The sequence below is a fragment of the Meleagris gallopavo genome, chromosome 7 (genome assembly GCF_000146605.3).
Source record: "Meleagris gallopavo isolate NT-WF06-2002-E0010 breed Aviagen turkey brand Nicholas breeding stock chromosome 7, Turkey_5.1, whole genome shotgun sequence".
Lineage (NCBI taxonomy): Eukaryota > Metazoa > Chordata > Aves > Galliformes > Phasianidae > Meleagris > Meleagris gallopavo.
In genome coordinates, this window is record NC_015017.2 from 24895061 (window position 1) to 24918187 (window position 23127).

Sequence of the window (23127 nt, forward strand, 5' to 3'; positions counted from 1 at the left end):
AGTTTTTCATTAATTTTCAGTGTGCTTATTCAAATGTATCCTCTATCATTCTGTTTTTTGGTTTTTTGTGTGTTGGTTTTTTTGTTTGTCTGTTTTGCATTTTAAAATAATTGAATTCTTGCTACTGAGTACCTCTCCTGCTCTGTCTTGAAGTGCTTCAGTGCTGTCTGTCTTGGATAAGCCAACATTAGGTGCTCTGATGCAGCTGAATAAGCAGCATGATGTTCTGAATATATCTTTTCTGGGTAGTTGTTGTTTGTTGTTGTTTTTTCTGAACATCAGAATAGGGCTTAGGCTCATGGATAACCCAAACCATCGGGTTTGCCTGATTTCAGACTTTTTTTTTTTTTTAAAGAAACAGAAAAATAACAAGGGGTGGTTGCACACAGAGTGTGTGTTGATAGTCACTGTGATGCTGTGAGCACAGATGTCATGTGCTAAAAGGATTTTGGAGTGGGATCAACATCTTCCACTGTAGCAGGCTCTGAGGGTGCAGCTAAGCTGTATATAATCTGCAGTCACCCTCACCAAGTCATGGACACGATGAAGGAATTGTTAGGGAACTGTGGGGAAATATCTCTTCGGGATAAATTATTTTTGGAGACCTTCATTTATAAAAGATAGATGAATCCTGTGTATCCTGTACGTCTCCTTTCAGAAACCTGCATGCTGGGACTTGCAATCCTTGCAGGCTATGGCTCTGAATTAAAGATGTAGCTAGCTGACATCTGCTCTGTTTAATATGAAATAGACTTCTGGCAGGTTGCTGATGCCATCCTCAATTTGTTGCCCCCAATCTAAAGAGAAGAGTTGCCAGAGTGGGAAGTAATCATGTTGGGCTCTGTGGGAACTGTTCATTACTTTGACCAGTGCTGGTCACGCTTAATAAGATCCTGTCCTTGATATCTGTAGGAAAGAACAGATTTTGCAAGATCAGGACATCATTATAGAAGTTTTTAACTCCCCTCAAAGCGCATACAGAGCTCATTTATGCTAATTGGATTGTAAAATCAAAATGTCTTCTTTATTAGCTATGTTCCAAAGTAGCTTCCAGCTCTTTCACAGTGTCAAGCCGCAATCCTGCTATTTTCTTTTCTATCAGGAAAGGATGCAGGGGGTCTTCCTCTGTACACCAATTGCACAATGAACATTTGCTTTTCTGCCCTTCCATCCACCAGTAGAAAGTCTGGGGACAAAGCTAATAACAACAGAATGAATTCACAAGAACACACCAACTGCACCGTGTGGCTCCTACAACTGAAAGTAGCTACCAACCCGTTTTTGCCATCTGGTTTGAGGAGATGTGGGATTGCCTTGCCTGCTGAGCGGAGCAGTAGAGGTAATTAGATGAATATTCATCAGCAGTCTTCCCAGTGGAAGTGGTTCTAATGGTGAATGTTGCAACCATCATTTCCTTCCTTGTGGAGGAAGGGACAGTACACCTTTTGGAGCCTGACATGGATATTTCTGCTTCTGCTGCAGTGGGTCTGTTGCTGGTTTGACAGATCAGAGGATGGAACCTTCATTCCATAGCAGTTTCACGACTGGATCGAGTTCAACCTCCACAAGCAAAGAGCATAAGAATGTTCTGAAGGCATTTGTGGTGCTGATTTTTTAGATAAAGACAGCTGCCCATTAAGAGGGGCAATCATCTGCGAGAGACTGACTACTGTTGAGCTGGATCAGCTTTGGAGCACAATGAAAGTACAAGGAATGCAAGGTTCAAAGCAAAAAACAGGGAATTACAAACCACAGGTGTTAACTGCCTTCCCCCCTCTCACACCAGAGCGTTGTCCTAAAGTGGGAGTCCTGATCTGATGTGTAAAACAGATATTTCAGTGCTTTCCATCCTTTTGTGTTAATTCATCCTGCCTTGTGCCATGAAATCCATGTTATTATTATTATCTTTTTCTTTGTGGGGAGCTGAATATGCTGCCATCAAGGCACTTGGAAATGAACCTGATCTTTTTGACGAGAATATAAAAACAGTAACAACTCATCGTCTCCACTGCACAGCTAGGGGATGAGGAAGGCCTGCGTACTTCCTTTATGCTAAGTGCACCCTATAACACAATTATAGCAGTCTATAGCACTTACTATCCAACTTGCAGTGGATCATCCAGCACGACTGTGACCTTTCAGAACAAGAGAGCAGAACATTAGCCGAGTGATGGCGTAGTTCCTGCTTTGTTTCCTAACTCTGGCAGCAATCACCTCGCTGTGTGTCCGTGCCTCACTGTAAGGAAACAGTTCTGAAGCTGCTGCTGCTGGAACTGGAACATGGTGTGCTGTACTATTTGTAGTTTCCTGCTGCTGACATTGGATATGCAGTTGCTATTCCTCTTGCTTCCTCCATGAGCATTAGAATGGATCCAAAAATAATTGGAGGCAGCATGTTCTGATAGAATTTTCTTTTGCATTTGCACAAATTTCCTCTTTAATTTCTCTTGCCAATTTTGATATAGAGCATTTTGAGGCAGTTTCAGCTTCTCTAACTTGGCTCCACTAGGAGGCACAGGAATGCTCCACTAATCAGTATGGCAAGAGAAAGAGTTTTGGCATCTGAATACAGACTTAAAACTCATTTTTAAGTACAAATGCAGGATATTATAACTATATTATATTATAGTTCTTTTTTAACTAAGGAAGGCAAGAAAACCCTAATGCTTTAAAGGGCAAGGAAGCCTATGCATATAGAAAAAAGAGAGGAAGTCAACATATATAGGACAAAAAAAAAAAGAAAGCAGGTTTTTTATTTACTGCTTTGAATCTCAAGAAGGTTAGGTGCTAAGAGCCTAACTGTCAGGAAATAATGCAATTACACTGTGCATGAGGTTAACAGACTACTGTGAAGCATCTTTTAGATGTTCATATGTGATTATTATTAAATGAATGTCTTTCTGGCCTGGATAAAATGCTTTAAATGGTCCATGCGTGGCAGAACTTGGGATCTTTGAAAGTATATCATACGTTAGCCACCATGTCTATTTGTAGGGAACATATGGTGGTGGGTGTGCAGTCAAGAGGCTGCATCCTCAGGAGCTAGTGATGACTGAAGAGGTGAAAGCAGGACCATGATCTGTGGATAGTTTTCAGAAGTGTCAGTGTCATTTTAAACCAGGTTGCTCTGGATTTTCTTCTTGTAAACATATACATTATGGAAATGAATTCAGAAATGTTGTCTTGTATTGCAAGACTACTCCATATCACTTGGCATCCCAATGCTGGGTGCTTTCTTCTTACACAGGCACTAAAAAGACATTGCAAGCAAAACAATCTCAACTTGAGAAATTTTGCTTACTTTATTGGTAATCAACACAAATGTTTGATCTCAGTAATTGTGTCAATAGGCCAAAGTAGAATACAGGCAGACAAACACTATCAATTTCCCCTGCTTTTAGAATCATTAATGTTGGAAGATCATCAAGTCCAACTCCCAGCCCAACCCCACTATGCCCACTAACCACATCCATCAGTGCCACATCTCCACATTTCTTGAATACCTCCCTGTTTGGTGATTCCACCACCTCCCTGGGCAGCCTGTTTGTCATGGTTTATAATATATCATCAAAATACTTGTGGTGATGTGACAGGCAGCTGAGGAGGTCAGTGATAATGTCTGCACAAGTTTCTTTCTGCCACTGATAGAGCTACACTTTGATTTTTAACATTTTCCTGCTGTGTTCCTGCCCCAGCACAGGTCACCCATGGTCCTTTAGGTGTGTCCCTGTCCCCATGCCATAGAGATGCCCTACAGAGAGTATCTCCAGCCATCAACAGCTGCCATTTTCTTTCCCTGGTGCTGTATCCAAGTGTTTCTGTGGCTGACATTTTGATGAGATGATTGGGCTCTGCTGTGTGGTGGTTTTCCCATCTGGGGACATCTCACAGCCTCCTCCTCCCACCCTGCTGCACAGCCACACATGGGCACAGGCAAGCACGGCTGTTAGAAACCCCTATACCCTGTACAGAGGTGCCAGCTGCATCCCCAGCGTTTCATGACTTGTTGGAAGTTAAACACATGATTATCCCACAGCTGTATCTATGGGCCTTAGACATAGGTATTTCTGTAAGGGAAATGCCATGCTTCTGATGCAAAGCACTGAACATCTGTCTGGCTGCTCTGGCTGTAGAGGCAGCTATTTGGAGTCACAGGAATGTCACACACGATGCAGGGAATAGAACAAGAGCCTATAAAGTCACTCAACTCATACAGCTTTTTCACCTGAGTTATGTTTACTAAGTATTTCCCAGATGTGGAACATTGATAGGAAGGTTTCCTCATCTGGGGGACCCACTCTGATCTCTTCATAATTCGTATTGTTTTTTTTTTCTGTTCATCTGAGTTTATTTTTCTCTTTTGATATTACATTTCCTATCCTGCCTGTGCATTAATTTGCACCTAGGTAGTTTCTATTCTAAGGAACAGAAAATTCTTTCCTAGATTGCCTGAGCATTTGGTGCCTCTTAATGTAATGGAAAGGCACGATAGTTCTAAAAAGCGATGCAAACACATGGATGCATGATATACACCCAGATTAGTCATATTTACGTATTCAGATCTGCAATTTTCTCCCATCTTCAGCAATAAAATTATTGCTTCTCTAGTCAGCGTTATAGGAATCTCTTGCCTTAGTTTGTGCATGACTGTGGCTTGGTATCTGTCAGGAGAAAAACGCATATCTCTTTTGCTGGTATTTGGTAGGAAAACTCATCATGAGTGTGTTAGAAATGGTGCTCTGCCATTAGTACAATGCCATTTGTCACATCACGTATCTCACTAATTTTCTAGTGGGATGACAGTTGTGCCTATTGTCTGGAATAATTCAATGTGCCGTACTTAAGCTTACTGTACTCTATGAATCACATATACAGATATTCATAATGGAAAAACTGTGCAGCGTTGAGGTTACACAAATACAGCTGTAGGTCTGAATCCTCATCTACTGTAAATTGGCCCCATTGGCAGGATACCGGTTTGCCCTGGCTGTCACCGTTCCGAACACACGTGAAAAAAAAAGATGTGGTGGAAATATTGGCTTGTCCTTCACTGCCTGTAAACAAGAGACAAACACAACTTTGCATTTAGGCCCTGATTTAGCAGAGCACTTAGAAGTATGCTGAGTGCTATTTTAAACCATCAGGCATTTTGATTTAATCAAGTACTTTTTTTTTTTTAATAGAAATTTCATTGATGGAATTTTTTTGGTTGTTTGTTGAAGTAGCTTTCATCAAGAGTTTCATCAGAAATTCTCCAAAAATTACTCTGGGCCAGCACAGCCCTGCTAAGGAATGGCCCATTCTTTTATTAGCCCCTCTTCTCAGCAGCCTTGCATTGCTAATGGTCATTAATGGCCTTAATCAGCTTCATCTGGGCCTTCCCAAACCCTGCCCATTAGCCAGGACTCCTATTTCATCTCAGCTTTACCTGTCTTCCAGATAAAGGGGGTGGTTTGCTACAGTGCTGTCTCTTTTACAGTGGAAGACTAACATCTCCTCTCATGTTGCATGATTCTTAGCCTTTTCCAGATGTACAGGAGGCCTGTTCTAACAGAACTTAAGATCCTTCTTTGGAATCAATAAGGAATACTTTTGATTGCTTATCTTTTATCAGGGTAGCTGATGTGAATCTTTACAGGACTATCTTTCTCTGCATCATTATAGGTTGTGTACATATCAGACATATGTTGCACGGTACTCTTTTTTTTTGTTCGAATGCTGGTTAAATTCAATTGGAAAGGATATGAGGGATATGACTTGATTTATCTTCAGTTGCGTTGATGTGGATTCACTTAATGATATAACCATAGACCCTGCAGTTGGAAACTTTGTAAACTCAAGACAGTGGTTCTGGCAGTCACTGCTTTCTATGTGTGTTATTTCTTTGTTTATGTTGTGGAAGCATATGAAAATGAACTTGCTTAGCCTTAAATGGCCTTGGAATGGAACTTTCCACTTTCTGTTGTAGATTAGTCGATTTAATACTGGCTGAGTAATTTTGAAAATCCAAAATTCACATATGAGCTCACATATGGATGTTTCTCTAATAACCAGTGCAGTCTAATCTACAGTAGTTTCTCACTTGGATATGAAATTTCTCAGTAGATCGTATTCAATAAAGTGGGCTTATTGCTCACAGATATTGATTTGCTAAGCATTTGCCTTGAAAAACTTTACAGTGTTTACAAACTGGAAAGAGATCAAAAAGCACTGTTATAGTGGAGTATGTTATTTGTTTTTGTTTGTTTGGGTTTTTTTGCGTGGCATGTAATTAATCTGTCCTTTACTCAAATACAGGCACTTTTATTTTTATTTTTTTAAGATTAGTGACATGTTTTTTTCTTTGTTAGCAGCATATGGAAGCATAGTGTGAGAATATCTTTATGCCTGTTGCTTTATATGTGAGACTGACTGGAGTTTATTAGACTCTGCTTGTATTTCTTTCTGAGCAGTTTTGAATTTGCTCTTCTGATTTGGAACATAGCTTGAGTTGTTCTCAAGTTGTTGAGTTGTTCTTTGACAACACTTCTGCAGGAGGTGACCAAGAATAAAAGCCAGGCACTGCAGGAAACAGTGATGTTAGTTCAGTAGCTGTTGATGTTCTTTTCTAAAACTGAGGTCAGAAGCACTGCACAAGTAAGCCTAGATGGCACCAACTGGACTATTTCCATTGGAAAAAATTAACATCCTATTAGTACCTTACCTTGCATCACAAGATGGCCATCAGCGAGAACAAATGCTGTGAGAAGGTGTGTATCTTCTGAGGAAAGGCTAAAAGAGTGGGATTTGTTTACTTAAAGTGAAGAAAAATAGGGAAGAATACTTCCCTTCCTTGTTCACAATGGAAAAGGTTTAATCTGTAGGAAGAGAATTTTTTAATTTAAAGGACAACGTTGACGTAAAAACAAACATGTATGAACTGCTCTTGAGTCTGAGAGCATTCAAAGAGCTCAGTAATGAAGGCAGAATGTTTCTGATTCTCTTTCTTACAGGGGGAGCTGAGGTGGGGTGCTTCGCTCATTTTTTTTTCCATGTTCCTCAGTGAGCTCTGTCAAAAGCTGGAGAGCAGAGGTTATTATTTGAAATATAATAAATCTCATTTTATAGGAGGTAGGGCAGGACAGCGCACAATCTGCAGACATGCTGTTCTGTATTCGTGTGTTTCTTCTCTGTTCCCAAACAGCTGTTCTTACACTGCTCTCACTAGCCTGCCAGATGTTACAAATCTAGGGAAAGTATGTGGTCCCCTTCTTTCTCCATAGGACTTACTCTTGACCAGCTGGAGACCTGCTGTTTGGTCTAACCCTTAACCTGGATTTTCTAGTAACTCATCAACCTGATGACAAAATGTGAGGATAAGAATTCATTGTTGCCAGCACAACTGAAGCTAGAGATAGAATCTGGTATCCTAGCTCTCAAAGAAGTGGCCCCGAGACTATGTGTAATACTTACTGGTGCATGTATAATCATTAATGACGGTTGGGGTAGAGGCTTTAGTAAAGCCTTAGTAAACAACCCTCTGGACCATTCTTGGCTCTTCTGACTCTCTAATAATTGAGTTAAATGTAGGGTGGTATTCTTTTTAGCACTTAATGTTTGTCAGCATATGCATTCTCTTTCCTTTATGTACTGTTAGAGATAGGGATTGCAAGAGATAATCACACAGAAGTTTATCTTCTGTTTTAAGTGTGCTTAAGTTCTGCTCTCAGCTACGCAGTCACTGGGAAACTCCAACAGCTTAATGGGTCTCCAGGTTATCTACAGCAGTGCAGAGAAGTGCCAAGTGGGGAGACATTGAGTACTGCTGGTATGCAAGTCTTAAGTGATCCTGTGTTTCTGTTTAGTGTGAATTCATGACTGTAGAAATGATTAGCAGACCTAAGAGAAGAATTAGCTTGCTGGCAATCTGTACTGCTCCAACTAGGAAGCAAGTCATAAAATTGTTTGAGTTGGAAGGGACCTTTATAAGCCATCTAGTCCAACTCCCCTGCAAGGAACAGGGGCACCTACAGCTGGATCAAATGCTCAGAGCCTGGTCAAAAGAATAACTAAAGATTTATTAATTTCATAATGATCAATTGGCTAGGTTGTAAGAACCCTTTTTAAATGAATAGATTGAAATCTGTTGTTTATAATGCTCTTTAGCAACATTATAATGACATGGAAAACATCAGGTAGCTGAGACACCGTGTCTGGTCTAAACTGATCTCTCAGGGCACATTCTCTGGATTCTGCTGTTTACTGCATTAAAAATGCATTCTTTTGACAAGGAAACTAACTTATCAAAGGATGTTGAACATTTTTCCAGGAGTCAGTTAGGCCCTTGATACTAGAGCAATCTTTGCAGAATTGAGTAAAACAGCAAGTGTTGGGTCTTTGCCACACTCACATTCTTAATGCTGTGCTTTAATTAAGCAAACTGACCAACTCATTTCAGGAACACAGGAAGCATCAATGTTTTTCATGTGGAAAACAAGTTTAACTAGAAAGCTTTCAGGAAATATTGCTGGTAATATGGGCAGGTCAGACAATGTTGTCAGGCCTTTCTATTGAACCCACCAGCCACACATAAGCAGCTCTCATAATTTCACTGCGAGTCACACAGCATCTGGTATATTCAGTGAGCCTCAGCTTCCAACTTTATTATCATGAGAAACTCATTTTATTTTGGTCCTTTTATAGACTTTGTGGTTGAAGAGAAAAGTTTGAAAACACAATTGTTAGATCTCACAAGCAAACAACCTCGTTATTTACTTATTTAAATCCCATGTTTGTTAAGTAAATCCTGCGGTCTGTGGGACTGTGTGGTACTTATTCCTGTGCGGTACTTATTCCTGTGCATCTTTGATTAGGAGAGGGAAAGAACAAAGTTTTTCTTGTTGCTATAGATGGACAATAAAGAAAACCTGAACCATTCTTCAAGGTACTTGAAAAATGTCTACAATTCGGTGAGCATTAAACAGAAATGCTTGAGAAGTCTCTGAACAAACCCTGGCAACAAAAGCAACAGACAAATCAAAGTAGTACCGTGCCCAGGCTGTTCTGGTTTTGGGCAGCAGACTAGTATTTCCACACAGCACTGGCCTAAGCCATGCAGAGGTGCCAGTTTATCTTGAAATTATTTGGGTATTTAAGATAGTGATGTATTCCATAAGGTAGATGTGCATGCAGTTTTGCAAAGCCATAGCTAGTGCTTAAAGTAAGAGTGATGATGGAGACTGCTTATTATTCAGTGTTTTTACTGAGCAAAGAATCATTAACCTTACTTTAGACTGTTATGAATCTGCCCTTTTTCTGCACTCATTTCTGGTTATCTGCTTGGTTTTCCTCCTGCTTTAGACCACATGAAGCAACTTTTGCTCTCTGAGTTTTCAAGTCAGAGAAGTTTGCAGCAATTAAAGGGAGAGACTCCAGACAACACTGATGGGGGATAGTTTGCTATAGACATAGGCTGGCTGAAACCAAAGTGTTTTGTTTTTTTTTCTTTGAAGAATATGATAGAAAGATTCAAGGTCTAAACTGAAGACTCTTCCAAAATCCGCTGCTGTCCATGAATAGAAGTTTTAAAAACGTATCCTTTTGATAGGTAATGCATATTACCTAATGCAATAGGATCTTTGGTAATGCATTGGTACAGGCTGCCCAGGGAGGTGATGGAGTCACCATCCCTGGAGGTGGACTGTGGAGATGTGACACTGAGGGATGTGGTCAGTGGCCATGGTGGGGACGGGTTGATGGCTGGTCTTGATAGTTTTCATGGTCTCTTCCAACCTTAATGATTCTATGATCTTTGTGCATTGCTCAAAATTCATGAAGGTTATTTTTTCAACTGCTCGTGTATATTTCAGTTGACTAAACTAGACAAAATGATTAATCATCTTTTAAATTTTGTTTTTTTTTTCCTTTATAATCTATTATTGCACTTTAAGGGGCAGAGGCATGGTTTAAAATAACCTATATTCTCATCCAGTAATATATGTATAGATTAGATGGAGGAAATGCTTCTTATCCGCAGAATAATAGATACTTAGTTTAAATTACTTGTTCTGAAAAGTTCCCAATTTGGCCTCACTAAGCATAAAATACTAGATTTACTGTTTGTTTTTAGTGGATTGCTGCCAATTTCCTTCTTCCTGTACATCTTTAGATTGTTAAAAACATTTAGAAATATTCAGATTGAACGCATATCTGCTTACAAAAGGTCTGTGCTTGTTTCTAAATAGAGATGTAAAGTCTTGTTCGGACATAAATTCCTTAGCAGCACAGTTCTTCTTATTTTAGGTAGCTCTTCAGGTTATAGTGGGTTGTTTCATTCTGTCTAATTGGCAGTAATACTTGAAACTGCTGAACTCATCCTTACATAAAATCTTATTTATGCTATCAGGAAAAAAAGGGTGGTAGGCTTTATTTTTTATCATCTCCATTGGTACAAATCAGAAAATGGATAAACTGAGATATTGGTTTGATCTTGCATCATTGTAACTTGAATCAAATTTGTTCTTTAAGAAAACTCATCAATGTGAAATTTGAGATTGTGTAGACTCTGTAGTTTCAAGTGTATTTTCATAAATGAAAGTTTAAGAAGTCAGGCATAAGTGACAGATTTTTGGTACCATGTCACTGCAGTGTGTCCAGTGGTGCTGGAGTGCTTGCAATGTTTATTTTCTTCCTAATGAAGGTGATAATCAGTATTATTGCTGCAAATCTCCTGCACAGAGCAATACACCGCTGTGCTGAATCAAGCGCTGAGCGCAAAATGCTGAGTTTATTGCAGGAGTCTAAGGTGACCCATGCAGGCCTTTTCTCTGTTCTTGGGATCACCTTTTCTTTAGGGAAAAGATAATGGACCCTGAGAAGCTATTGCAATGTGCAGTGCCAGAGCAGTGCTCTTCAGCTGTCAGAGGTCAAAATCTGTTCTTCAGTGCTGAAGGAAAAAACAGCGACTGACTGGAGAATGCAATGATGTTATAACAAAGATCTTGACTGATCCTTTGATGGCTGCTTAAAAAAATGTATCTCTTACCTTTTCACCTGAATACGCTTTCTTTAACATCTGATACTGTATTGGCCAGACCTCCACTGCCTCTATATTAACGAATTTTAATGAATTAGTAAGCAGTGGGAGGTTTTTGTTTGTTTGTTTTTTAACTGTGACAGAGTTCTTATCAATGGACATGTCACCAGTTTTCTGGAATGGAGACAGAGGCAACATGAGTGAAGTTTGAAGGGATTTTGTAACAGAAAATGTTTGTTAAAGATTATAATGCCTGCACAGCTATAGTAAGGCATATATAATGAAAGGTTCCTACTTGGAAAATGTTTAATCTCAACTCAGAAGAAGCCAAAGCACAAACACACCGTCTCCAAGCTGACTTGTGACAACTTATAACTAATGAACATGCAAGTGACAGAAGTGTTACATTGAAGTGCTACAAAATAGGGGATGAGTTTCATCAGCTTTATTCAACATATTTCTGTCTGAAGTACTGAACTATCCATTTTGCTTGGAAATACATTTGGAAGTGGAAGAATTTGAAATGTGTACTCTTTATAGATATTAATAAAATACATTTTTTCCTCTTCATCCCAAAAATAATAAGTGGAAGATAGAGTGCTTTTTGGCACTAGAACTGGAAAGATCTAGGAAATATAAGAGTAGGAAGTCAACTTGCTATTTGGATACAACATTTGGAAAATTTTATGTATAGACTAAAGAAAATGGGGTGAGAAAATCCCATCAATATTATTTATTACATTTTTGGTCCATTTCTGGATTTAAGGTTCTTTATGAACTGTTAAGAGCCTTGGTAAATGAAGCAACCTCTGATTTGGGTCCCTCTGCTGCCATCTTTTTATATATTAAATTACTATTATGTATAGGAAAAGACTCCTGCATCGGTTTACTGAGGAACATGCTTTATGAATTATGTTTCCTGACCTATCATTTTGTTCATATGATGACAGCTTTGTTCATATGTGGCCATTGCTTGAGAAGCTTATCTTGATAAGGAACATTTCTGAAGGGATAGGCAAGGAAGGGGAGGCAGTGGGGTGGTCCTCAATGTTAAGGAGTGTTGTGATGTTGTAAAGCTCAGTGCTGGGAATAATTAAGTTGGCTCCCTGTTTAATATCTTTATTGATGATCTGGATGAGGGGATTGAGTGCAACCTCAGTATGTTTTCAGATGACACCAAGCTGTGAGGAAATGTGGATCTGCCAGGCTATAGGAAAGCTCTACAGAGGGATCTGGACAGGCTAAATCAATGGACTGAGGCCAGCTGTATGAGGTTCAACAAGACTAAGTGCTGTGCCCTGCACTTTTGTCGTAGCAACCCCATGTAATGCTGCAGGCTTGGGGCAGAGTGGCTGGAAGGCTGTGTGGTGGAAAAGTATCTGTGGTTGTTAATTAGCCAGCTGAACGTGAGCCAGCTGTGTGCCCAGGTGGCCAAGAAGGTCAGCAGCATCCTGACTTATATTAGCAATAGTGCAGCCAGCAGGAGCAGAGAGGTGATCACCCCTCTGTACTTGGCAGTGGTGGGGCCACATCTTGAGTATTGTTTGGTTAGGGATCACTCACACCACAAAGGTATTGACTTGCTGGAGCATATCCAGAGAAGAGCAACAAAGCTAGTGAGGGATCTGGAGCAGAAGTCTCATGAGGAGTGGTTCAGGGTACTTGGATTGTTCAGTCTGGGGAAGAGGAGACACGGAGGAGGCCTCGTCCCTCTACAACTCTGAAAGGAGACTGTAGTGAGGTGGGGTTTGGCCCCAGGTAACAGTGATAGAATGAGAAGTGATGGCCTCAAATTGCACCAGGTGACATTCATGTTAAATACTAGGAAAATTTTCCTCTCAGAAAGAATGGTAATGCAGGCAGGCCAGGGAGGTGATGGAGAAACCATCTCTGGAGATGTTCAAGAAACACGTAGATGTGGCACTGCAGGACATGGTTAGTGGGCAGAGTAGAGATGAGCTGACAATTTGTCTAGATGATCTTACAGGTCTTTTTCAACCTTTATGATTCTATGAAGCAATATAGATGAGTAGCTGAGGTTTTTTTGTCCATGTTACATATAAATCTGTCTCAGAACTGTGAGGTTTTATATTCTGCACAGTCTAAAATTTTTTTCATCCTCTCTAATACTTTTTTTTTCTGTCCTGTGTCAATACTTCTAGATGTTTGACTGGATCAGCCACAACAAAGAATTGTTCCTGCAGAGTCACACGGAGATCGGCGTGAGCTACCAACATGCCCTTGACCTGCAGACGCAGCACAATCACTTTGCCATGAATTCAATGGTGAGTTTGGGGGCACACTGAGATCTAATGGGTCTGTGTGAGTGATTGAGGTGAGTGTGTGAGGCTGCCTCCATTTCAAAGTGCAAGGAACCCATCAGAAGTGGAGAAAAGTCAGGCTGGGCTGTGGCAGCAGCCCTCTTTCTGGGAAGCAGTTTTGCTCTGTCCACCCAGATACTGATATGATTATTTCCTAAAGATCAGCATGTCTTTTGACATTTGTTTACATTTTGGAGAGCAAATACCATTATTTTCTAAGCTTGTGACATTTCTTTGACTAGTTATTAATGATATCTGTGTGTGGTCCTTGAATAATTTACGCTTTTTCTTCCACACCCTGGTAAGGTACTTCTCAAAACCTTGAAAAAGACACTAATCAAGCTGTCACTTGTGGCCACAGTGAGATTTTTGGCTTTTTCAATAGTTAATCAGTTCGTTCAATTCCATTTACTTTACTGTAGGATTTTTTTTAATTGTTACTATTTAAAAAGAAAAAAAGGTATAATTATCCATTGAAAAGTTCTTTGCTCTCTTTCTTATTCTTACCTTGCATAAAGCATTTATCCTGGACAAAGTGTATTGATGTTTTGATTGTTGTGGTGGGTTACAAAAATGAACACAGGCATCCTGCTTCAATCATACAATGCAGAGATAAGCCCTCTTCAAATGCTGTCACTACACAAAAGCTCATCCTGACTCATCCAACTGCTTCATACTGTGCATGGTCTGACTATAGTTGCACTGGGGATGAAGCCTCAAAGGTGAGGATTGGTGTTTAAATTTGTGGTTTACATCACTAGAGAGTCACACCTGACTATGCTACCAAAGGATAAGGTGTTCTCTGAACTGTGAAAAAGAGATCCTGTCCACCAATGTTGTTAAACTGCCCACTCCTTTCATAAAAGTGTGCTAACCCTTTTCCTCTGACTACATTTCTGCTCAGGTAATTAAATTCTCTGACCTAAATTTCACTCACCACTTCCACCTGTCTGTTCCTCACTAAACTCTGTGAGAAATGTTTACGTCTATTAATATATTTATTGTGATTATAATTGAAATGAGCACTGAAAAATTAGGCTCTGGGCACTTTGTAAGCTTGCCATCACATTGCCATCCAGCAAAATGCAGAATAGCATGGCTTCCGTATAGCACTGCTGTTTGCAGAGTCTTAACAAAAAAGTTTGTCCTGGAGGTTAATACATTAAAAGTCATTTGGATTATGATAGATATAAACTCAGTCGTAATCCTTCAGAAAGCATTGTCAGAAGAGTCAAGCTGAAAGACCTTCCTCTATCCTTTTGTAGTGCTGCCTGGCATTATTTTCTAAAAATAACTGGCAATTAAACTTGGAAAGATATTATTAATGTTAATAGAAAATTAATGAATGACAGGGAGGGTGCCACCTAATGGAAGAAAAACAAATTTTCTCCATTCTTCTGTCAGGCTCCAAGTGAACTTTTGGGAACGAAAAATGCCAGAAAGTGAGACATTTGCAAAGATCCTTGGGAACCTGCTGAGCGTAGGGACCTCTCAGTGGCCCTGGCTCCTAGCAGTGCCCTCTCATCACTGCCTGACTTCTATATCATAGAGCTGCCCAAAAATCTTTTCTGTCATGGGGAATAGTGGGACGGTGTCATACCTCCCATTTTGCTCCATCTCTGATGTAAACTGCATAAATGTTTAATCATGTGGGGTTTCATGTGGTTAGCGTGAGTGATACTGCAAAGAAGATTGTCTTCTTCATCTCTAACACGCATAACATTTATGTGGAAGGGCATCAGTACTGGACACATTCAACTTTCACCCTCTAAAGTTAAGTGAGGGATGACACTCCATTCTGGACTAATTAACTGGGCTGAAACATATGAGTGTGTGCAAGAACCCCTTGCTGAATGGCCTGTATGTCAATGATGTGTCTGCCCAGTGGCCTTTCCAGAGGGGATTTCAATTCCCAGGTTGCACAGCCTGGCAGGTGAATGGGGTTTTATGGCATGGTGGCATTGGCTTGTGGCTTTAAAGAGGGCTGCTGTCTTGCTGAAGGCTGGACATCTTGCATCTGGAATAGTGGACATGAGAGTGACTATATCAGTCTGGGTAATGATCTTAAGCTGCAGCTACTTGAACTAACCTGGAGCTGCTGTTCTCACATCAGTGTAGTTCTGCTGTCAACAGTGATACTGGTTTTTAAATTACTTGCTTAAAAAACAAACAAACAAACAAAAACCACACACAACAAAAAACAGAGCAACTCTTGTTATCCCCAAGGATCAGCATTGTGAACATGAGTATGTTAGCATGCAGAAAACATCAGTTTGCTGCATAAGGGTGTTGGGCTGCATACTAGTCATCCTGAGGCAAAGAATGCAGGAAGAGCAAGAAGAGATTGAAATTAAAGCAGCCCTTTCCTGGCCACGGCTCAGCTCCTGTGACAGACAGTAGCTGTGTCTCTTGGCATGCGTGGGAGCTTTGTGAGCATATAGGAAGACAAAATGTAGTAAGGATGAAGCTTTTGTGGTAGTTCAAGACAGGAGCCTGCCATGGTCAACGACAAACTTGGGACTGAGACTTACTTGAGCAAAGCAAATACAGAGAAAGTTGGGTGGTGATTCTGGAGGATAATGGTAGGATTTTATATGCCCCAAGCCTACACAGCAATATGAGCCGTACTTTGATGGGGAAGTGAGGCTGAAAATAGGTATCAGGTCTGTCTGATGCATAACAACACTGGAAGAAAGGAGAATCTTTCTGATGACCAAGAAATCTTTAGGAAAGAATGACCACGGGTAGCTGAAATTTTTTAAGGCAGGATTTTTATTTTTTTTTTTTACCATACACAGCTTTCTAAAAGGAAATTAGTGTCAGTGATGTTACAAATACATAGTCATGCAATTGCTACTACAGAATTTTCATGCAACTGTCTTTGTTGGTTCAGTTGCTGTGCCACTGTTTGATCTCTGCTAGAGACTGTCAGATAATGACTAGTGTGTATGTACCTATTTAATGATACTTATAGGGCATTAAGAGACACTTTGGTCACTCTAAAGTGTGCAGATCTTTGCCTTGCAGCGTCTGTTTCTAAAAGCTCTGCTCCTGATGTGTTTGTGTACACTGCTTTCACGCATATGGAATCTTCTTGCATTAAATTACCCACTGATAAATACTTGTTAATTTAAGGATTAGGATTAAATAACAATGCAGAATATGTAAGATAGAAAACTATAGCTTTGGAGAATTTAATACTAAGCATATGTTCATTTGCATTTGTAATTATTTCTCATTCTCTTCCTTTCTGCAAAGAGAAAATGCCAGAAATCCTTTCCTGTTCCATTACTATAAATGGTAACACAGGTAGTTGTATCCCTCGACCTCTTTGACATCCCAGATGTGATAAGATGATCCACCCAAGTCTGAAAAATTAAGAGTCAGTGGGTTTTAATAGACACAAACATTCATACCTGATGAACCTTTGAGCTTTCTCATGCTAATTACCATACTCAAATATTTAGCTACTATGCTCAAGACCCAAGATGTGGAGATTGGTTCAAGAATAATGGCATTTTAAATGTGGTTAAATGGCACAGCATCTTTTTAAATGTGAGCCTTTTAGTTTCCAAGTCTTTTGAGTAAAGTAGATTGCAAAATTCAGTTTTTTTCTGGAGATTTGCTGTATGATTGTAGCTTTGGTAGGAATTTGCTTTATAATTTCGCTGGATCTTTTCTAAGCAGACATGTCAGTCTCAGCAACTGTTAGATTGCAAATAAGTTAGCTATCATGAATTTGAATAACAAGATCTTAAAACACTCTTATTGAGTGTGAGATTTTGGATTGTGTGATGTTTTTGTTTTTGTTTTGGCTTTTTTTCCTCAATATATTAAAATCAGTCTCAAGAGAAGACTAGAAGAGGAGCATGTAGATTAGGATGGCTACATGTTTTGTAGGGGAAAAAATGTACAGACTTTAGCAGAAGTTGGATCAGATCCTGGATCTGTAAGGTATTTTGCTTTTCTTTCTGCTGAAGCCTAATGTTCTTTAGGCCTGTCATAACTAACAGGAGTTACAATGCTTTTCTCAGTTCCTCTGGTGTTTATTTGGTCATGTCCTCTGTCACGTGCTCTTCCTTATAGACCCTTACAGGCATTCTGTGACCAAAGCTCCCTTATGGAAAAACAGTTTTACTCTAACCAATAATAATTCTTCCTTTTAAGTGAACAATATGGCATGTGGAATGTGGAAAAGTCGTATATTTGAGGTAATAAACTGTAGTGTGGTATTTTTCTTTCAAATAAAGTCCATAGATATTCTTCCTGTAATTCAAGGCAATGCTTGTTTTCACTTCAGTTTCAAGATAAATTATGTTAGTCTTTATCTCAGCTGTATAATATTTGTACTGAAGCAATACTTCTTCTCATGAAGATGAATATTTGGCTTCGCTATTTTGTGAAGAATCTCATTAATCTAGTCAATTTGATTGAGTTACACTGAAGCACCGGAGCTTTTCTCTTACCACTCTGATCATAGCTCTGTACTTGGATAGATGGCATACATATCACTTGTTCTAACTGAGGTTGCTCATATTTCCTTTGCCAGGACTGTTTTATGCCTGGATCTGTTAACCTCCTTAAAGAGTGAATTATCACTTTCCATGGAGCATACATAAATATAGAGCTGCTCAGTGTTGGCAGTGCTGCCCATCTGGCTGTCAGGGAGTTAGTTGTCTAACGCTAGATGGAGATGTATATCATCTTAAGGAAGTCACAGTATATTTCATACAAATTACAATTATTTTGTAAAGGCTAATGAGGTCTTTTGGAAAAAAATAAATCTCATCATTGGTATTAAAAGAACAATATATTTTTGTGTGTAGGCTGAGCTAAAATGCCATCCAATGTTATTCTGCAACATGCGAAATGTAATTGGTCTTCTTATAGAAACTGAAAGGTCTTAAAGATATCTCATGAGATTATTTTATCACTGAAACATTCTGCTTTGGATTTATGTGTTAGGTTCACTTCACAGATGGTTTCTAAACTCGTGGTGTGAGCTTTCTTTTTCTTTCTCAACAATCAAATTTTGCCTTCAATTAATCTGCAATTCCCCATGTTCACTCTGCCATCGCAGTATGCCAGCCATTTCTCTAGGAAAGGAGATGAACACAGCAAGTTTCTTGCAAATTTAATGTTTCTTACTGCTCATTTTTCTTTCCAGAGTGCAAGGTGTTCTCTATGTATGCGTAATAGAAGAAAGCATCATTCCAACTAGAGTTGGAGGGCTTAATTTAGAGGGAAGGTCTCTCAGCATACCCTTTAGATGATCAGGTCTGAATTAGTGCTTCGTTTCCCTGTGGGAGATCATTCCACAACTAAATCACCACTACTGTCTGTGCTTATTGGCAAAGGCTGTCATCCTAACAAGTGTTAGGGACTTGAGTGATGATAAAAACACTGGAAGGAACAGCTATGTTTTAGACATTAATTATAAGAATCAAGGCCAGGAGTGGACCAAGACGTGGTGGACAAAATTAGGTGTTTTACACTTGAAAGGCATTGCACGTGAGAAATACTCGTGCATATTATGCTACTGATGCACATGTGAAGGAATCTTTTTGTTGTTGTTGTTGTTGTTGTTTTTGTCAAATGTTCTTTAGGAGCAAAAAGTCCCCTTTGTTGCCCTAAATTTCACAGATGAAAGAAGTGAAGGAAAAATTAAATTTTAAGATAGTGACTGTTTTTGGAAACTGCAAGTAACTGTAAAATAATGTTTTCTCAATGATAAAGAAAAGATTAGCCAAAACTTGGTTGTCCCCCAATTTCGATACAACAGAATGTCAACTGTAGTGCTTTTGCCCTTGCTTCTAGACATTAATATATTGTTTTCTCATCGTTTACCTACTGTACTTCTGTGTAGCCATAAATCAGTAATCTCTTGCAGTACTCTTTGGAGGCAATTCTCTTCTATGAAGAAAAATACCAGGGAGGAGGAAAAAAAAAAAGAGCTTGGACTTAGGTTATATTTAAAGTAAAGCTCTCTATGAACCTGCTAGTTGTGGATTTTTCCGTCCTAAAGGAAAAATAAAGTCACAGACATTAGTTGCTCTATTTAATTTGCTCTCTTTTAGGATCAAAAGATCCATGCAACTGTAATACAGAAACTCCCCATTCATTCAGTTTTCAGAGATGAACAAACCAGAAGGAAATGAAGTTTTAACTGTGTGAAATGTGACAGTTAAATTTTGGCATTTTGGGTGTTGTTTTTTTTTTTTGTTCCATTTTACTTGGAACATTATACATTGGCAGATAAAGATGAAAGCAACTTGCTTACAATTTTACTCTACTCCATGATGGGAAAATAAGTGTCTTGCAGTTTTTGTGGATTGTGGTCTGTTAAATGTTTTTTGTTGTTTTTCTCCCAAAACTAAATTCTTGAGTGCTTTGAATCCATATTGGATTTTGTTTCAACTCGCAACAGCAATCCAAATCTCCTTCACAATCTTGACCACATTTTTTCCCAGTAATGGTGACAGTGTACTGAAATAAGAAACAAAATGTCCGATAGAATGTGCTATTTGAGATTTTTAGTCAAACCTTGGGTTTCTTTGAGGCCTTGGACTAATACTGTGTGTCCAAGCCCCACTTCAGTGTCACTGAATCACTGAGATGTGAGAGACATTGGATGAAAGGGGGTACCTATGTCACAGAGTAGGAGACACTATGGCACTACCACATGGCACTACCAATTGGAACTGTACAGAAGAGCACATCACATCTGAATCTGCACTTGGATCCATTTATCACTCAGGAAGCAACAGAGGAAACTTTGGATCCTCTGTTTCCTGAGCCAGTTCCACTTGGTGCACTGAGAACAGAGGTGTGAATAGGTGACACCCACACTTCTCCTTGCATTCTGTTGGAAGAGCGATGGAGTTGGTGGGTTGGCTACAGCACAGGTTGGTACTCTGCCATTAAAAAGCCTTCTCTAGGAAAATGAAATTTCCTCAGTGAAAATCTTCATCTCTGTGTAAACATATAGCAAACAGACATAAGGATATAGAAATCTCCCTAACTTGAAAAATAGACTAGGAACATCTGCTGTATTTCAACTAAGCTTACCTCTACCTTTTTCTAGTCAGTTGGTGCATCTATATACTGTAGCTGCAGAGAACTGAGGAATTCACAGTTCTTTTTCTCCTATTGGATGATGCCCACTGCATTGCAATATTGCAGTACCCAAGATAATTCTGCAGGAGGGAAAATAGAAAAAAAAGAGGAAACCTACTATTTTTACATGTAATCAAAACTTACTGATTTCAACTTTTCTTTCTCTTCAAAAGTGACAATTTCCCGTGTCTTGTGTTGGTACAACTCATCCAGGCTTATGCATCTGTACTGTTGCTACACTGTTTTTCACCACAGTAACTGACCTGATATATTGTGAAGTTGTCTTGGCTCAGGATCAGTCATAAAGGCTTTCCGAGAGAAAGGCTTAAATGTTTTTTAAAGTTGCAGTTAGAGGTGTTTGGATGTTTGACCACCAGCTGTAATCAAATCACAATATATATATATTTTTTTAAGTATATGTAAAATTTCAGAGCAATTTTGATCAGTTTTCTTCTAACCATACAGGGGAAAAAAGTAGTCTTTCTTTAAAATTGATCTGACTACATCTAGCCAAATGAAAATTTTGAGCAAGATGGTCATTTCCATGGAAACTCATTTTTCTATAGAATATCTTTATGGGCTCTTTTAAATTCTCTAAGACTTTTCCGTTTGTTGACGCTGCATGTCTATAAAGGATTGTCAGAGTTCTCAAAGGATGGAAAGCAAACATTTCCTTTATAAATATGTGGACTTAGCTTTGAGAAATGTGAAGTAATTTGATAGAAATATCAGAAGCAATGTGTAAACCCTAATAGATGAGTAAATAGCTAATGAATGGCAATTGATTTTATTTAAATACATAGAGAAACAAACAAACAGAAGAAGAGGAGAAATAACTAAGTGGTAGATAATGGCATAGATATGCAAAAAAATTCCTATGGGATGCATTTTTAGCGTGGAAGGTAGTATGCCTGCTATTTGTGCATATTTAAAGGGATGGTTGATTACTCTCAGTGAACTGCTCAGCTTTGCTCCAACTGGTGGTGTCTGGAATTTGTAATGAAGGCAGAGGATGATCATGGTTCTTCCTGCTCTTTATTTATCTGTGCTTTCTAATTTTCAGAACGCCTATGTCAACATCAATCGGATCATGTCTGTTGCATCCAGGCTGTCTGAGGCAGGCCATTACGCTTCCCAGCAAATTAAACAAATTTCTACACAGCTGGATCAAGAGTGGAAAAGTTTTGCTGCAGCTCTGGATGAACGCAGCACCATCTTAGCCATGTCTGCTGTCTTTCACCAGAAAGCTGAACAGGTGAGCTACTTTTGTGACTGGCAAAGTGATCTACTGGCGACTTGGTAACAGTGATGCTGCAGTTACTACCTGGTGGTGTTTGGCTTATTTGCAGTTAAACTTGCTCTTACTGGAGCAGTTTCAAACACAAAAAGCAACATATCCCCCCCACAGAAATTAGCATGTGTTGCTTGAGTGGATAAGGAAATATTTTTTAGGCTTTAGTGAGGAGAGAGAATCTAATGATAACTGAAATGCACTTATGCCATAATGTGCTGCCTTGTTTCTGTTGCCTAGTTTTCTATCAGTGTTGTGGATAAAGGCAGGAATATCATGATCAGGAAAACAAGTATCAACATTCATATGTATGTGGATTGTTCTGTAAGTAATACTTCCTATTTATTTCCATGGAAACTACAATAGAAACAAAGAGCACAATAATGATATTTGTTAGAGCAAATTCTCAGCAACAAAGCACTGCATTTTAACTTAGTCACTACTGTTAGCTATGTCTTTTCACCAGCAATGAACAAGAGCCTGCATGCCATGCTTGTAAAAATTTGCACCAGCAGAGGTGATCCACTTTTTCACAGCTGCTATAATAATGTCATTGCTAGGAAAATGTTACCCATGCAGTCCATATTTCATTGACTTGAACAGATGGAATTCAAAAGGTGCCAAATCAGGACTGCATGGTGTGTGTGGTACGACAGTCCAGCCAAGATAGGCAGTGTGTTCCACAACCTCCTAAATGATATGGGTCCTGGCAGTATTGTGTTGCAAGAGAAAGTTTGTCATCTTCTCTGGCCTGACCCTGGAATTTTGAGCCTTTAGCTTAGTCAATGTCACAATGTAGCTGTCAGAATTGAAGATTTGTCCTGGATTTGAGGAAATCTTGAAGGACCATTCCTCCCTTATCCCAATAGACAGTGCATATCACTTTCCCTGCTGAGGACTGTGCTTTGAATTTTCTGTTCAACGGGGAATTCACGTCATTGCTCTGTGGACTGCCATTTTGACTCTGGCTCCTAGTGGTGATACCACATCTCATCACTGGTAATGATGTAATCCAGGAAACTATCACATTCAGCCTATATTGATTCAATAAGTTTTAACAAATTTTCATACAGTGTTCTTTCTGTTTCTGTGTGAACCACCTGGTACAAATTGTGCGATCTTTCAACGTTGCCATTTCTAATGCATTGAAGCTGATATTCAGCTTCGTATGTAGTTTTGTGGTCATAAACCACCAAGTCATGCAGATGAGCTGATTGAGCCACCCTTCATTTCATAGTGTGACGGTTGTGCGTGGCTGTCCATAACATGGCTTGTATTCCACATCACTGTCACCACTGCTGAAATGCAGCACCCGCTGCCTCAGAATTGTTTCATAATTTCGTGACTGTGACAGATTTAAAATCAGTGAACAGATTTAAAAACAG

At 39.3% G+C, this 23127-nt stretch overlaps 1 protein-coding gene across 1 annotated transcript in view; it reads left to right on the plus strand.

Moving 5' to 3' along the window:
* The window catches only part of LOC104911803 (kalirin-like), a 38112-nt gene extending 16343 nt beyond the window's left edge, over window positions 1-21769 (plus strand). Inside the window, exons 4-5 of the mRNA XM_019617400.1 lie at window positions 13177-13299; window positions 21515-21769. Of these exons, the coding sequence (XP_019472945.1) occupies window positions 13177-13299; window positions 21515-21754 (363 nt within the window). The 3' untranslated portion in view covers window positions 21755-21769. The remainder of the gene's footprint in view (window positions 1-13176; window positions 13300-21514) is intronic.
* Window positions 21770-23127: the final 1358 nt, after the last annotated feature.